Source organism: Python bivittatus, unplaced genomic scaffold (assembly GCF_059951505.1).
Source record: "Python bivittatus isolate LINGU-HERP-01145 unplaced genomic scaffold, Pbiv_v1 ctg000160_np1212, whole genome shotgun sequence".
In the NCBI taxonomy this organism is placed as follows: Eukaryota; Metazoa; Chordata; class Lepidosauria; order Squamata; family Pythonidae; genus Python; species Python bivittatus.
This window is the reverse complement of record NW_028277076.1, coordinates 4275648-4291051: the sequence shown is the minus strand read 5'-3', so window position 1 is coordinate 4291051 and position 15404 is coordinate 4275648. Positions and strand designations below refer to the sequence as shown.

Below are 15404 nucleotides of genomic sequence, written 5' to 3'. Positions count from 1 at the left end.
AAAAATTGGCTTCTGGAAATTATCTGTCTATCTTTCTATCTTTCTCCCTGTTTCTTTCAAATTGGTCCAGCTCTTTCAGTTTCAACCTAAAGAGAATTGTTCTGTTAGGGGCTTAGGTTTCTACCTGTTATAAAAAGGATGCTTCATCCATTAAGAGAAGATTTTAGTGATGTCAGCATTTGCTATATTGAAATGCAGGCAGTTTGTCATTTCGTAATCTATTTGTGTTGAAGTTCCTTCTAGTCTGGTTGGTTGAAATAGATCAGTTGTGGCAACTGTGTGCATCTCTGTTCTGGACTTTGTTCTAGAGGAAGACAAGCGATGGAGAAGAAACTGCATTCTTCCAATAAAAGGTAGATGATACAATCAGTTTTTAATATTCTGTATTCTGCCTGTGCCAGTGGACCACAGATTTTAAATCCATGCCTCTTCCAAAATGCTGTTGCCTTCTCAACAGGCAAGTGAATCTTCTGAAGCTTGGAGCAGCATCAGAACTTCAGCTATCTTAATTTTTACATGTCACGGTTAACGGTCCCTCTGGGTTGTCAGAACAAAGCCAGGGAAGTCTGCAAGTTTTCTTTGAAATGGCTTCAGCCTGAGTAGTGAAAATGGTTTCCACTGAGCATGCTCACTTGTAGAAGGAGTTGTGTGTGTGTTTTTAATCACATGAGCAGAAATGAATGACTGTTTATGAGGATCTGAGATCAAGAACTCTGTGCATCTCCCTTCAAAAGGAGCCATTTTCTCCAGGCACGGGTATAGTTGTTTGCAACATCTGCCCACCTTGTCCTTTGCAAGCTAGTTCATTCCAGCCTGCTGTTGCATCAGGAGAAGGTTACCAGGCACCAGAGAGAAAAATCTTCTGGAAAGCTGTTAGTTATGTTGCTTTTGTCTCTGTTCTGTTAGTGCTGCCCTACACAAAGGGCATAGGAAGGGCGAGGTAGGAATGCAGATGGCGAATGCTAGAAGTTGCTTCTGCTTCTTTGGAGGAAGGAAGGAGTCAAGTTAGGAATTGCTGGAGCTTCCCAGTTCTTTTCTCTGAGATCTTTTTCTTGTTCAGTAGAACATAATTTATACATCCAAAGTGCAGAATTCTTCACCCGTTGGACATCTCAGCCTCACCTACCTAATTTCCTATATATTTGGGGGGAAGAGGACTGTGGATGAGGAGATTATCCAGAAAGTTACGTAATAGCTGAAGAGAGTTGGGTTTTTTTGTTGAACATTGTACTTCAAATGTTTTTCTGCTTGCAATAAATTATAAAGCACATGATCCTGAGAAGGTGGAACATTTTAGCTACCTGAGATGAGAGACAGGGCCTCTAGATGTGATTTTCAGTTGTTTGGTTAGGAATGCTTCTAAAAATCTTGCTTGGAGTAAAAAAAATGAGAGAGAGAGAGAGAGAGAGAATCAGTTATGGATGTTGGCGTAGTGCAAGGTTGGCTTGGTGTGAATTTATTTTATTTATTATTGAGTTTATACCACACCATTGTGTTTATTCCAATGCTTAAGGTGGCGTGCAGCAATTTTAAAAAATGCAGATTTGGTGCTTATCCAGAAGGCATCAATTTTGAATGAAAGTTGCCCTCTCTAGGGTAGTGACCTGTTTATTCGACATGAAAGTGTTGACTAAAAAAAAAAAAAAAAAAGGAAACCATATGAGAAATTTCAATTTTGAATAGTTGATCTAGTGATTGTGACAAACATTGTAGCCTTGTTTTAAATCAAGCATAAGGTCCCATAAAATTCAAAAATACGGAATTCATATAGAGGAGTAATGTATATGTATGTATGTGTGTATGTATATATAGAGAAGAAAGTTCTCTATCAACCTTGGCTGCTGATGGGACATGAACTCCAAAACATCTGAAAGGCACCTGATAACTTATTCTTGATGCAATTCTGGCTTGTAAATCCTGCAAGATTCTCTTACCTTGCTGAACATTTGATAATTCGGACTAGGTTCAGGATGAAACTGTTCCTTTCCAGCCAACCATGATGATAGAAAACAGGGTTTGCAACTTTGCACATCGCTTTTGCAATCAATAAAACTGAAGGAGCACATTCTTGTAAGAATGTGGCTCTTAATGCAGTTTGTTAATACGATGGGAGCACTATTCAGAATCATTCTGCACCCTTCTCTCCTCGTCCCTCCCCAAACACATACACGCAAAATGAAGGAAAATGGATATTTAGCTAGTCACATGTGACTAGGAATAATTTAAAGATTGATGTATTTTTTAATTGTAGGTAGGAGTGCTGAAAGATGTTGTTGGAGCAATGAGGCAATATTCCTTTCGCAACCACCAGCTTTAGTGAAATCTCCCAGGATCGGGTGGGGGCAGAGAGGGAAGAGAGAAGGAATTCCTGTTTACTTCAGTGGAAAAAGTTATTGGAAGCTTCAAATATTGGAATCCGTGAAAATATGATGGAGGCTGTTCATCTTAATTAAAGCACCCTTGTGCTCCTTTGGCCTCAAGATGTCAACCGTGTATAGGGTTTTTTTTGCAATTTCCAACTGAAAAAAAGAAATGTTTCGATGGCTCATTTCCATTTTCATACTGTGGCAGTTACTTTGTGTCTGAGGCTGGCCTGACAAGCAGCAGATCAAGTGAACTTCCACCTTGAGCCCCAAAATATCTTCAGTTGCCTTCCTTCCGTTTTTTTCTTCTGAAGGTTTTGCGTTTTACTCCTTTAGCTTGTAGCTGTTTCCAGTGATTTATGGCTACTTTTTGCCAAGATATGGAGGTGCTCCTTGCTCTGGTACAATAAGTCTCACTTCTGGTGCTTGGCATCTCTACGTTGAAAGGTCAGGTGAGCCGATGATGAGATCTTGTGAAGGTTTTATTCTTCAAAGAATACAGTTCTGCCCTAGATGTGTAAAGACTCCAGTTTAAGACAGATACCTCTTTTTCCAAGCAAACAGACCAGTTTCTGCAAGACTTGGGTACACCAGCAGTTCTCAGAATTAGGCTGTCCAGTGAGGTCTGTCCCAGATGGGCTTCCTAAATGTTCACTAATACTTTCAGGATTGTCTAAAAGGGCATAAGAATCCCCAGGTTTCTTCTGTAATCAATTACGACCATAGCAGGAAACGTTGTCTCTGTATTTTCCTTTTAGCCAAGTCTTTACCATCTGACCTCCTGAGGCCAAGATGCTGCTGGAATTCCAGTGCTGATACAACTTCTGGAATTTCTGGCTGAGCACTCAAAATAACAACCAAACCAGAGAAGCTAAAGTAGAATTTGGGTTTGTTTTGAGATCAATATTCCTGGGAGGACTTCTGATCAGTTTGTGTTGAGCCTGGGGATACTGACAGTCTGTTAACCAGCAAAGTAGGAGGGTGAACTAGACATCATTACTTGGACCTGCAGGATTGATTGTCCTTGTATCAGATAGGAAAGCTTTTGAAGTTTCACCCGGAGATGTCAGGGATTGAAACATCTGCATATTGACACTGAGTTATTGTCCTTGGCCTTTGGAGGGGAAAAACAAAGCAAGAATATAGTCCTGATGGCTGAATAAATGGTTGAACTTAGTTCGAAAACAGGAAACTGTCTTCTGTGGAATTTGATCTTTCGGACTCCTAACTCCATATTATATGCACTGTCTGCCTTCATGCATTGTACAACGCCATGATTTAACCATGGGTAAGTTCCACCTGGCTACGACTGCACATCGTTTGGTGTTTTAAGCCGTGGTTTACAACAGGGTGCCTGAGTTCAAACAATATGCTAACTCAACTCCTTATGGCTTAGTGACATGAAATGGGTATACATGGTGAATAGAAGGAGGTTCCCAAAAGTTTGAAATCAGAATTGTGGCCAATTCTACCTGAAGATGGCAAGGAGCAGCTATGTGGCCATGGGCTTTCGTTACATGCTAGAATCCTTCCCATTTTTAATGCATGGCTTCTCAAGGAGAACTTCTTCTGCTTCTGTTTTTATGGATACTGGAATCAAACTAGTAAGCACTTCCAGAAGCAAGCTGATCCTGGATTCTTCAGAGATGCTGTGCATTAAGATTTGAAGCTACCTTCTCATTTTAGAGTCACCTGGATCTTTCTATTGCACTGTGCTAAGAATATGTGAGTCTGTTTCTTCTCAATTGTCCCCCTTTCTCCCCTCCACCCACCGCCACAGATAGATGTGTTCTTCTGACATCTGTGAGTTGCACACCCATAGATTGAGTTGTCCTTGATGTGTTGCCCTGAAACACTCATTAAAAGGACGAGAAATTCCATGTGCCAAAACTTTGAGTGAATTGCAAAATATAAGCTAGCGGGATTGGAGGAAAAAAGGTAATATGTCTCCTGTTTATGCTCTGGAAATTATGAGTTTTTTTTTCTTATTGCAAACAATTCTCTGGTTCTCCTAAACAGACAAACAAAAGGAAATAACAGATAGGCTGATTGTAAGAGAGAGTTTCATCCTCTGCTGGAGGAGTCCGCCAGTTTCGCCTGGAGCGACTGGTGGGAAGAAAAGGATTTGACTGAAGAGATGGGGGGTCAGGATATGCAGAATATTCTTGGGGTGCCCTTCTACCAGGTTTGGAGATGGCCTCTCTCTTGCTCATTGCAGAATAAAGAAAGAAGTTGGGGTGGAAGCCTACACACTGGGCTTCAGCAACTCCATTTTTGAGGAGAAAATTGCACCTGCCTGGTCCTTTTTCTCATTCTCCCCCCTCTCCAGCTCCAGTGGTGGGCATCAGAGGAATTCAATATTTGCAGTGGTGCCAAAAGGGACAGGGCATCTGCACGTTTGAAAGGGAGATTCCTTAGCTCCTGTTTCCTACTAGAGTTGGATTTTTGGAGCACGGATCTCCCAGGCATTCCTCATTTCCTTTCTTTTGTTTTGCATTGCCTCCCCCCACCCCTTGAAACATTTCTAGACCGGTCCGGACGTTGCAAGGGGGGGTAGGTGGCCTGGGGACGGGGGGGGGGGCAGGGGGGCGAGGAGACTAAATGTAAAGGCTCTCCTCCCCGCCCCACCCCCCAGGTTGTAAACACCAGCTTCTATTTTCCTGTCAAAAAAAGATGGCAGGTCGGTGTGCCTGTAAACAATGCAGTTATGAAATGGCAGGAGCCCCGGCGAGCTGAGCATGCTCAGAATCGGCCGGTAGGGGGAGGTGGTTTGAAAGAGATGATCTAATTCAGAGCAATTTTTGGGATGGAAAGGAAAGGCCAGGCGGTCCCCCCCTCCCCCCCACCATGACAGAGCAGGAATGAAGCCTTGGAGGCTTTGTCTAAGTGATTGCACAGCCTTGCCGCCCTTGGGGGGGATCTTTGGCCCGTTGAGTTGTGAAGAGCCCTTGGTAGAAGTTCCACCTTCTGGTTTCTCTCTCCTCTCTCTGCCTGTCCCTTCTTCTTGCTCTCTTTTCTCTCCTCTCGCTTCCTCAGGCCTTTTAATCCACGGGCTATCTACCTCCTTGCTCTTGAGTTGGACGGGCAGATGGGGCTGGGTTGCGTGGGGTTCCTCCATCTTCCTTCCAAAAGCTGGGTTTGGCCTGGGACAGGGGAAAGGAAGAAAACTGGTTGTGATTATTTGGAGTGTGTGTGTGCATGCATAGGGGAAAGGACTTTTATTTGTTAAGGTAATTTTTGGGAAGTGAAGAGAAGCACATATGCGCACACTCTCAAGCCAGCCGTGGGTCTGAACAGTCTGCCTTTAATTGGAACCATCTCACCATGTTTTCTTCTCGTTGCTCTTGTAGATCTTCTAGGGGACCAGAAGTGTTCAAAATGGACAGCTTCCTGCTTTCGAGGGGGAAAACCCTGTGCAGTGTGAGATGCTAGTTTGCCTAAGCATGTTTACATTGAAGTAAGTCCCATTTATTTCACTAAGACTTACTTTCAGGTAAGTATGCTTAGGGAAATGTTTTAAGCTCTTGATTGCCCCCTTCCCAACGTGGCTGCCTCCCCCCCTCCTCCCTTCTCAGGGTGACTAGACAGGAAATTCTGAATAATGCAATATTTTTCTCGGTCTCAAGCTAAGCAAGGAAGTGTTCTGACTCGTTTGTGCTTGGAAGTTTTAAGGATTTTTTTTTTTTTTTGGCAGTTAAAACTTTTATCTCTCTTGGAAGCCGTTCTTATTATGCCTTGATTCCCCCTCCCCCCTTTTTTTCTTTTGGTGGGAGATGGATGGCAAATATTGGAGATCAGAGGTGGGAGGAAGGAAGTCTCATCAGGAGGAGGAAGACCTATTGCTTCAAATGGTTGCAAAATTTGAACAAGTACCTGGGAACAACAGGTTGTGGTGTGGTAGTGAAATGATCCACAACAATCTTGTATCAACTTTCTGTCCCTTTCTGCCTCCTTTATTTAATAGTGCACAAGATGATTTCAGCTACCCTCTGGGTGGAGCAGAATGAGGACTTTGTAGTCACGTTCTCCAATATGTTCCAGAATACCTTTTCTCTCAAACAGTTGCCAACCGGTTGGGGAGGTGGTACTTTTGGACACATAAGGCATAAAGAATGGCATTCTGTTGACATTGCCAGCTGTTGCAACATTTGGGTGTCTGTGTTTTATGAAGGGCTTGCCTCACTAGTCTTCTTGGCTTCTCCACATCATACTTGTTTTGGCTGTCTTGGGCAGTAAGTGAGCAGTCGCTTTGGCAAGGGGAATCCTGAAGCTGTGTAGCGATTAAAGCGTGGCGGGGACTTTTGGCATTGGCCCTGGAAGGCAGAAGGATTCTCGATGAAGGTGGAGGAAGGCCCTACAGGAAAGGGGATGTTGCAAGGGATAGGAAGATGCGTCCAGCCGTTCTCAGGTTTCCAGTTAACTGTGGTTTTGTGTGGGACTTTGTAGGCCTTTGGGAATCCTCCTTGCCTTTGTCCATGGTCTGCATGTAGAGGCTGCTCTCACTGGAGGAAGAGCAGAATTTTCCACAGTGGGAAGTTAACCTCTCCTTGATTTGTTTCCACCAGGTTTTTGGGTCAGTTGACTCATACTTGCCAAGATAAGATTAAATAAGAACCAAGGGACACGACACAGACTTTATGAAAGATGCCACCTTGGGGTGTTTATAATCTTTGATAAGAGGGCTTCTTTATTGGGTATTGTGGATTCCCCATCCCACGAGTTGGGAGAAGAGACAAGAAGAACAAACAAAGCCATGTCATGCTGTCCAGTTGTTCCAGGGGTGCCTTTTTCTTGCCCTTTCGAGATCCTTATGCACCTGGCTGCTCCCATTTTGGCTCTGGCGCCTTTGCTCTCCAAAGACCTGACTCAGAATTTGCTTGGAAGCAAGCAGTGTAAGTTCCTTTTTAAAAAAAAATGTTCAAGACCATTTCCTTTACACTCCTCATTTCCAAATGGCAGGAGAGAGAGGAACATAACATTTCCTTTGCCCAGCTACCCTAAAACAAAGAACCTCTTCCAACGAGGCTCATCAATATTGGCTTTAAGGAGCATATAATATCTCCTCGCCTACTTGGGAGTCTGTGTCATGTGTCTTACTAATGGTGGTTTGGCTTCTGATACTCCACCTTTGTATAGACTCTCTAGTGACTGAACATTATTAATCACTCTGCTGTAGGCTGGAGAATGGAGACAGACAGCTGCAGGAAAAGGGGAGGAAAAAAAAAGAGTGCAGAGGCTTTTATTCTGAAACAACCTTGGCTTGGCTGTTGGCTTTTGTTGGACCTGCTGCTAAGCAGACATTTCTTTGCTGGGAGGGTTGGGTATAAGATTTCTCTGCCAATCAGAAGCCGATAGATTGGGGCATGGTGGAGTGTGAGCAAAAGGGAAGTTTGTCTTGCATTTAAGTGGGGCGGTGGAAGGGGGGGGGATGGAGGTACTGCTAGAGTTGCTGGAAGCACGTTGATGCTGGAAAAGGTTGGGTGGTCATTGCAAAAGGCTACTGGTTGGCGTGCATGGGAGTCCATGGTGTTTGTAGAGTTCTTCATGGTTCTGTTTTGTGTGTATAACCTTCAGGCTGCAGTTCATGTTTGTGCTGGATCAAGAAGGGAGAGTGTATCCTTGGCATTTTCATGGAGTTGAAGCAAGGTGATTGGCTCCCCGCGTCGGTTCTGAATACTTAAAAACTTGTCAGGAGCAGTTGGTGGATGGGCTGTCTTTCTCCCCGCAAGACAAAGAGGCAATGTGGCAACTTCTACCCTTGCTGTTGAGTTTTGGTGCTTGCTGAGATAGTTGAAGAGGGAAGAAAAACACAGAGGGTTTTGGAGGAATAATGATCCCTAAATGCATGGCAGAAGAAAAATGATTGAGTAGGATGGGCTTTGGGTGTTAGAAATAAATCCTAACAGTTAAAGCAGGTCAACAGTGAACCAGTTACTCAGAGAACTGGTGGGCTCCCTTTTGTTGGAGGGCTAACCAGCCATCTGTTGTAGATGCTTTATTTTGGATTCCTGCGTTGAGCTTACCCAATCTAAGTCTGGCATTCTGTGATTCTTTGACTTGTCTTGCATTATGGTAGTGCACAGGAACAAGAGCTGTCTTGTATATAGTGGAATACCTGTGAAAGCATCAATGGCTTGTTTCTGTGATGTAAATTAGACCAGGAAATCTTGAACCAGGGTTTTCTAGTCTTGAGGGCCCAAGGTGTAGGGTATTTAGAACATGTCTGATTGAAAAAAATCTCTCTCAAAAAGAAGAAAAAATGTCAGGCACGTGACACTTCAGAAACGTGAAATCCTTCTCCATCCTCAAGTTCAGACTTGACTTTACATAGAAGGGGCTACTTGGTTTCAAAGATTTTTGAAAGGTTTTTGAGTCCCGCCTTCACATCTGCTATCTGAAATTTATAGCTGATAGATTTATTTACAAACTATATAACCCCTGAGGACAAAATGGGTCCATTTTTATGATGTAGCTAGCCAGGCTTTAAAAAAAAACACACAACAAAAAACGCTTGTTCTTTGTTCACATAAACTCAAAACAGTATTTTGGAAATGCTGGTGTTGAGTGGTGTTAGTTTTGTTGAAAATTTCTTCTTGGTTTAACCAAGGGAACGCATGAACTTAATTCTGGTTTTAGGTGACAGAACCTTGCTTCATAATCGGTGAGGCACGATGGTTCTGCTTTATTCAGAGTTGGATCTTTTACTCCCACTACCTTAAATTCATGACCTTATCTACATATGTATGGGTTTTTTAGAATGAATTGGCATACACATTTCTCTCTTTGCTGCTGCTTGTCCCACGGGATATGATTGTATATGCTATGGATTGACAAAAAAACATGTGCTAAGTAGCAGGTTCGGATTTTAGAGTTCCTGTAATCCTGAATATTGCTTTGAGACAAATCTGTACTCTATCCAGGGGTATAGGACTGCATGTTAGCCTTCTCCACTAGATTTCTGTGTCCAGACATAAGGACAAGGAAGCAGGGTTGGAAAAAAATAGCATCTGATTCAATCCTTGAGACTAAGCTGCTTCCAGATGTATCTAAAATAATACAAGGGCAACCAGTATGAACTGGGCAAGACAAGCTTTTTTGGCAAGACTGGGTAAAAGGAACCTATCAGGACCAAATGCAGTCATTCAGTTCTTTAAACTATACAGTGTGCATACTCAGTGTCATGCATCCTCTTTGGTCTTTACAATCCCCAGATTTAGCAGTTACAGCTGGTAGAGGTGGTTCTTTCTTTCCAAATTAGAGCATTTAGTCTTATTCTAAATTTGAAACCTATGGAAAAACGGTTGCGGCACACCTGGGGGAGGGAAAAAATGAAGATTTAGTTACCAGTGTAAAAATGTGCTTTCCTGAACACTGAATAATGCACATTTTGCCTGAACTGTGGAAGTGGTTTGTTCCCACGTCCTACTTTTATTACTCTTCATAGAGAGAGACATATATGTTCTATTGATGCTCCCATTTGATGGCACATGTTTGAATTGAACTTCATGGCAAACAATTGGTTTTGGAAGTATGCGATACACACCTTCTAATTCCAATGCGTTATTGTGCTATAAGCCTTTGTTTCTTGATGTGACATTGCATGAAACTACAGGAATTGATTTCAGAATTGAACCTGACTCAAAACTCTCTTAGAAACGCCTTTAAAAAGATGCTGTATTATTTGATAACACATCATTCTATACTTGGAATGTTAAGTTTAAATTCTATGGGGTTATTTGTTTTTTAAAAGCAGAAGTAGTGTGGACTGTCAAAGGAGTGAGGGTGATTTAGAAGGGCATTGAGATATTTGTGTTTTATTGAGTTTCACATTTGAATGTGTTGGTCAGCTTGAATACCCCTTGGTCACCCCAGGGGTGACTCATAATTATAAGAAATAAATAATAAACTCTTTGTGACGTGTTTTCTGTTAGTGGTGCTGGGGAAAATGTGATGATCTTAATGGTATTTAAACCATTGCTTCAGGATTTTTTGTAATTCCCCCACTCCAACCTTTTCTTTTGACAAGAGATTTCCATGAGTTCTTAGGCCTGGCATGTGGTGATTTAAATCTGGATCCCAAAAACATGGTTTGGAAATGAGCTGTCTGAAAATATAAAGCTGGCATATACTGGGTTAGAGAACTGGCATGCCCTGTGTTTCCGGTGTCGCCCAGATCTCTCTTACATCCCAGTATGGCATTAGCTTTCATAAGCTAGAGCCTACCAGAATCCATCAAGCATACATCTCAATACAGCTAATTGATTTTAAGATGTTGCAGGCTCAGGGTTGAACAACCTTGTGAATTTAACGAATTTGCCTTTCCAAATAACACCGTACCATGGAGTAGGACAAAGCAATGGCTTGGTTAAGGCCATGAAATGGACATTTAATTGGGGGGTTTGAATCCCTATTCATATATTCCAAAGAGGCACATAGTTTGGCCTCCTGCTCCCATTTTCAACAGTTCCTGATGGCCTAGCCAAAAAGATAAGACAACAGAGGAGTAGCCTGTTCTAGCCCCATCTTTCTAGCTGCCATGAAACTCTTGGATGGTTCCTCATAGCGTTTAGTTGGCAATATATATATTTTAGTCATGAATCATAGGTCTGGCCTGAGGATTAAAATACATCTTATTCAGCAGCGTGTCTTGCCAGTTCATAAACATATACAAACCCTGCTTTTCTTCTCCTTCTCCCATTTAGCAAGCTCTGATGAGTAAGGGAGAGACCAGAAGAGATAGCTGCATGAAGACGGAGCTGTTGAAAGACATCACCAACAATAAGGAAGAAGGTGAGTGCATCTTTTAAGTCCGGGTTGTCATCTTCCTTTTTTGCATATGGAGAACTATGAACCTTGGCCCTCGCTGTTGGATTGCTACAGATTCTCTACCTCCAGTTAAGAGGTTGCCAGCATAAGCCTAACCATAACTCATTTGAAAAGGTTGTAAAAGGTGAGTTGTATTCCCTTCCAGGTCTTTAAAAGTACAGGTTGTGTATAAATGTAAGCTCCCTCCTTGGTGTTCTTCTGATTTGGATCCAATGCTAGGTGTGGCCCATACGGAAAAATGTAGCAAAAACCTCCTTGCTCTAGATCCGAGATGATTGACCTCTCCGTTTTTGGTCAGCTGCCAGTCACTTAGAACTACATGAGAATATAATTGTCCCAAGAGCAAGGTTCCTAATCACTTTTGTAGTGGTAAAAATTTAACTCATTGAACAGCATGATTCTTTGCTGGGTTTCTTTGTAGGTATCTGCTACATGTTGTAGGTGCAGGAACCAAGACATCCTGTTTCTTAAAGCATGGATAGGGGCTTACATGATGTGTGAACCAGACCATTACAGCTCCATCAAACATTGGGTTAGGGCTGTACGTCAGCCTGGATTGATTTTTGCAACAATGGACCATCTCTCCCCCTTCCCTTTTCCCTTATTAGTGAAATGCTTTTCAAATGTTTCCCTATACGTGATACGGTGAACTCGCTTTGGCACTGCGAACCCTTGCCTTGGAAGTTTGGGAAGCCTTCTTCTTGGCCTTTCCCCCATCTTCTCATTTCTCTTTCTCTAGGATTTAATGCTATGGCAGCTGGTGATGGTGCCATAGACAAGCAAGTTGGGGAACTGAAGATGGCTCCCGACGGCGAGACCAATGGCTCCTGTGAGTGCAATGAATTCAAGGGCCACCCCGGTGTAGCCAAGAACACTCAGGACAATGCAAAAGTGAGCCAAGGGGACGCCGTGGCAAAACTGAACAGGATAGCTGAAAACGGCTTTTCCGAGAGAGACGGGGATGCTGGGAAGCCAAACCACCTCAAAGCAAATGACTTCACCCAGACCACGGTTACGGGGAGCAATGGGTACATTTTGCCCAAGCAGATGGCTCAGGACCTTTCAGTCAGGACTTCTAGCAGCGCTTTTGGCTCCCTCCCTGGCCACGCCGCCAAGACGCTTCCCACGGGAGGAAGCAAGGGGAGAACTCTGAGCCCTTTTACCCAGGCGCAGGCCGCTCTCCCAGCCAAGCTTGGGGACGGGGGCGGCAAAGACACGGAGGCTAGAAAAACAGCCAGTATCAAGGTCCACCGAGCTCGGAAGACGATGCCCAAGTCTCCCTCCCACCTGGTAATGTATACGAAAAGTGCCCACTAAGATGCCCTTGTGGTTCTTTTCTGGTGCGTGTGCATCTGTGTGTGTGTGGCAGCTGGTTGCACATGCAAGGCAGGGTGTGTTACATGTTCTCCTGCCTCCGTGTTCCTTTTCTAATGCCTGTCCAAATCAGGTTGCTTTCCAGGAGTCCACATTCATTACCAAGAGCTATATTTGAAGCATTCCCAGTCCTGAGATTTGTCTGCATTTTTTTCCTCCCCCTTAAAAGCTGATTGAGGGAATAATCTTCCTTAGGTGCAATTTGACACTAAATGTTCCTTTCTCCGTTTTGAACAGTTGCCCGTTTGTGCTCATTGTTGGTTATTGCTGGAGCTTACAGCTTGTTCGTCAAGTTCAAAGAGAGATTTACAGAGCTCCTCTCCTACTCAGGAGCAGAATAAACTTTGAACTTCTCCTGTAAAGTAGCACATAGTATTCAGCTTACTACTGGGCCCTTCCAGGCTGTCTCTTCAGTTGTTTTCATCTGGAGAGCTTCACTTCTCATGCTGTCCACCACCTGTCGGTTTACAAAGATCTCAGAGTAATTCAAAACTTGGCATATTATCTCTTTTTCTGCAGTGGGTCTCTCCCTCCTTCTTACTTGGGAGGCAGGGTTAGAAGGACTTCTGACTTCAATTCCTGGGGCAGGAAGTAGTTCTCTTCCCCAATCCCTGTATTTTCCATGTTCTTTTGGTGCTCAGCTTCTTCCATGTGATGGAATGATGAATTTGATGGCCTTTCTTTTGTCATCTCATCCTTTTCTTTGGAATGGGGAGATCCAGGTCACTGGGTCATCCAAACGAAACCCAGGACTAATTTTTTTTCCCCTGAACTCCCATGCTTGAAATAGGGCCAGAATTGCAGCCAGCAGTAGGTTCTGTTTTTATAACTAAGGAAAGGCAGAAAGCCAAATTCCTGATAGCTTTCAACAGATCTTTTTCCTCAATCTCAGAATTTCTTGCTGCTTGCCAATCACAGAGAGGCTTTTCGTTTGTTGTCCACAAGCAATCCCAGGAGTTTAGTTTGATCTCAGCCTGAAGTGAGCAAGATTTTTGATTCAGTCCTTCTTGATCATCTTGGGCCAGAGCTTAAACTTAAGTCATTAGGAAGTGTGTTAAAACATTTCGGCCATGGGGTTCGGCAGTGATCTCTGGATCATTTGCAACAGATCAGCCAGGGATTCTGACTCCCAACAGTTTGAAAAAAATGGCAAGGGGTTATTTTGAATAGGTATTTCTATCTCAGCTTTGTGCTAATAGCTTCTTTTTCGGCTTCCAGCGTGTCCTGCCTGTAAGCTCCGAGTATTGATTGCTTGCCCTTTTCTGCAAAGCTGTAGGCTAGGTGTAAAGTCTTCCCACTGGAATCAGTCTGGGGGTATCCAATGATGCATGGTGGAAAATTTCCCAGGATTGCACTTTCCTGGTTAAAAAACCTCAAAGAAATGGCTCCCCAAGCCCCACTTTTACAAACAGTTTTGCCCAAGAACCACCCTAGGTTGGAAGAATGATGAGGTTCGTCTTATCTCCTCCTTTAGTATCCTGTCAATCAGGACACAGGTGAAAGGGCACTATTTTTCCTCTGTGTTTCACTTTAACTCCTGCAGAGCATGGCTTTAAAAACAAACAACAATACTTAAACCAGCGATAGGTTGTTTGAAGTGGAGCTTTGCATGGGATGATCCAAGAGTTAGCCCTTTTGGAATTCCCCATTTTTGGATGAACCCTTAAGATGATGCTTACTACCGTTAGCTGTAGAATTGCAAGAATTAAGTTTTTTGTCTATGGAGGTGGAAGATGCTCTTATTAATAACCCAAGGCATGAACACCGTGCAGGTCACATTGGGGAAACAGAACATCTGCAATAGTAATACAGTTTTAAAGATAACATGACTTATTGATGGTTATTCCTAGAAGGCACAGATATTTATACTTCAGGCATTCTGAAATGTATATATCCAGGCATTCTGATATGCATTTTGGAGGTTTTGAGGTCTGAATTTTTGCTTTTTAAAAATCTAAATAATGCAAGGGAAATGAGAACTATTGAGTTGCTGTTCCTTAAGATACTTGCTGATCATTCCAGTAAGAATAATGTCCAGGTAAAGCTTTGAACGTATTGGAAATGCACCATAACATTTAAAACACAATACGTTCTCTTCCCCCTTATCAAATATCGCAAAGATTTCAGCTTAACCGCTCTTGGTTATTGGAAAACCTTTTTAGTTATTTACAACAGATAAAATTAGCAAGCCATATGTTTTATTAAAAATCCTCAAAAGTTAAAGAACGCTATCAGTCTATTTTCCATCAGCATAGCACAACTGGATGACTATGACCTAGGTCTAACATCATGTGAAAATGTTTCTCCTGGTGTAGCTTGAGTTTTGGGGGATTGGGGTGGATCCTACAAAAAGCTTTCTAGTAAACTCACGTCCCTAGAGGTGGTTTGAAGAGAAGTATTTATGTATATACATACACACACACACACACACACACACACACACACACACACACATATATATATATATTTCTGGGCCTTTGAGTCAGTGGTGACTCCTATTGACTGCCTGGACAAGTCCTTGCAATATTCTTGGCAAGGGTTTTGGAAGTCTTTTTCCTAAAGTTGAGAAGAAAGGACTGGCCCAAAGAGACTGGGACAGTGTTTCTGAAGTGGGGCAACTTCCAGGTTGTAGACCCTCAACTCCCAGAAGTCCCCAGCTAGCATGGCTATTGCTGAGAATTCTGGGAGGTGAGGTCTACACAGTTGGAGTCCAAAGGGCTGGGAAACACTGGACTATGGAGTAAAGAATAAAGAATAGAGCACCAGGTTGTGGATATGTTTTAGAAGGCAACTCAATGTAATTTCACTGAATAGTTTTTCCCCCACATTCTTTTCAGTGGC

At 42.9% G+C, this 15404-nt stretch overlaps 1 protein-coding gene across 8 annotated transcripts in view; it reads left to right on the top strand.

Moving 5' to 3' along the window:
• The window catches only part of EHMT1 (euchromatic histone lysine methyltransferase 1), an 85760-nt gene that overhangs the window by 29858 nt on the left and 40498 nt on the right, over positions 1 to 15404 (top strand). For 5 of the 8 annotated variants that reach the window (XM_088146961.1, XM_088146963.1, XM_088146966.1 and 2 more), the window contains 2 exons: positions 11066 to 11153; positions 11929 to 12479. In XM_088146961.1, coding sequence (XP_088003087.1) covers positions 11066 to 11153; positions 11929 to 12479 — 639 coding nt within the window. Of the gene's footprint in view, positions 1 to 5713; positions 5821 to 7733; positions 8010 to 11065; positions 11154 to 11928; positions 12480 to 15404 lie in introns of those variants that run through there. The other 3 variants (XM_088146962.1, XM_088146964.1, XM_025172163.2) reach the window with 2 other exon arrangements.